Raw genomic sequence first — 1435 nt, 5'->3', positions numbered from 1 at the left:
ACCATCATCAACATCATCACCATCACCATCATCAACATCATCACCATCACCATCATCACCACCATTACCACTGTCGTCACCATCCTCCTCGCTAGATGGCAGCACGTGCTCACCTTAGCCTTTGAGTGCAGGAGTCCGCGTGGGAGCAGACAGAGCGGCAGATGAGACTTGATGTATCGTGGCGAAGCGCGCGCAGCGAGGCGAGAGATCTCAGCGCCATCTGGTGTGTCGAGCATCGGGAATCGATCCATGATGGTGGCGGAGCGAGCGAGGGCGGAGTCCGCGTCATGACAGATCATCCACACCATCTCCTGCGTCCACGTGGTGCCTGCAGGGGGCGACACCGTCTCTTACTGTCTCTCATGCGCACGCTCTTCGTCCATCTCTCTCTCTCTCTCTCTCATCCTCGCTCTTGTTCCTCCAGCTTTTCCTCCAACCTCCCTCTTCCTCTCTCCCCTCCCCCTCTCTCTTCTCTCTCTTCCCTCCCCCTCTCTCTTCTNTTCCTCTCTCTCCACTCCCCTCTCCTCCTCTCTCTCTCCCCCTCTCGCTCCCTCTCCCCCTCCTCCTCTCTCTCCCCTCCCTCCTCTCTCCTCTCTCTCCCCCTCCTCTCCCCTCTCTCTCCTGTCTCCATGCTTACCACATTTAGGATAGGTGAGGACCCAGACATCGTCATCACGGACCCTGAAGTTCAGTATGTCATCCTTGTACAGATACGTGTTCTTAGGAGCTGCATAATCTGTGAGGAATAATAATTAGCAATAGTAATAATAATAATAATAATAATAGTAATAATAATAATAATAATAGAGATCATTCATCTAAGAAATTAATTAATACATACATGTACATGTACATACAACCACACATACATATACATGTACATGTGCATACATACACACATACATGTACATGTACATGTACATACAAACACACATACATGTACATGTACATACAAGCACACATACATATACATGTACATGTACATACACACATACATATACATGTACATGTACATACACACATACATGTACATGTACATGTACATACACACATACATGTACATACACACATACATATACATGTACATGTACATACACACATACATATACATGTACATGTACATACACACATACATATACATGTACATGTACATACACACATACATGTACATGTACATGTACATACAAGCACACATACATGTACATGTACATGTACATACAAACACACATACATGTACATGTACATGTACATACAAACACACATACATGTACATGTACATGTACATACAAACACACATACATGTACATGTACATGTACATACAAACACACATACATGTACATGTACATACAAACACACATACATGTACATGTACATACAAACACACATACATGTACATGTACATGTACATACAAACACACATACATGTACATGTAC

The 1435-nt window shown here is 43.7% G+C and overlaps 1 protein-coding gene across 1 annotated transcript in view; it reads right to left on the bottom strand.

The window, feature by feature from the left end:
* Positions 1–736, bottom strand: part of LOC106819652 (sulfotransferase 1C4-like) — a gene marked incomplete at both ends in the record, with an annotated part of 1827 nt that extends 1091 nt beyond the window's left edge. The window contains 2 exons of the mRNA XM_014824255.1: positions 114–328; positions 638–736. Coding sequence (XP_014679741.1) covers positions 114–328; positions 638–736 — 314 coding nt within the window. The remainder of the gene's footprint in view (positions 1–113; positions 329–637) is intronic.
* Positions 737–1435: the final 699 nt, after the last annotated feature.

Source organism: Priapulus caudatus, unplaced genomic scaffold (genome assembly GCF_000485595.1).
Source record: "Priapulus caudatus unplaced genomic scaffold, Priapulus_caudatus-5.0.1 Scaffold3915, whole genome shotgun sequence".
Classification (NCBI taxonomy): Eukaryota; Metazoa; Priapulida; class Priapulimorpha; order Priapulimorphida; family Priapulidae; genus Priapulus; species Priapulus caudatus.
Note: the sequence above shows the minus strand (reverse complement) of the source record. Positions and strands in the feature narration are given on the sequence as shown.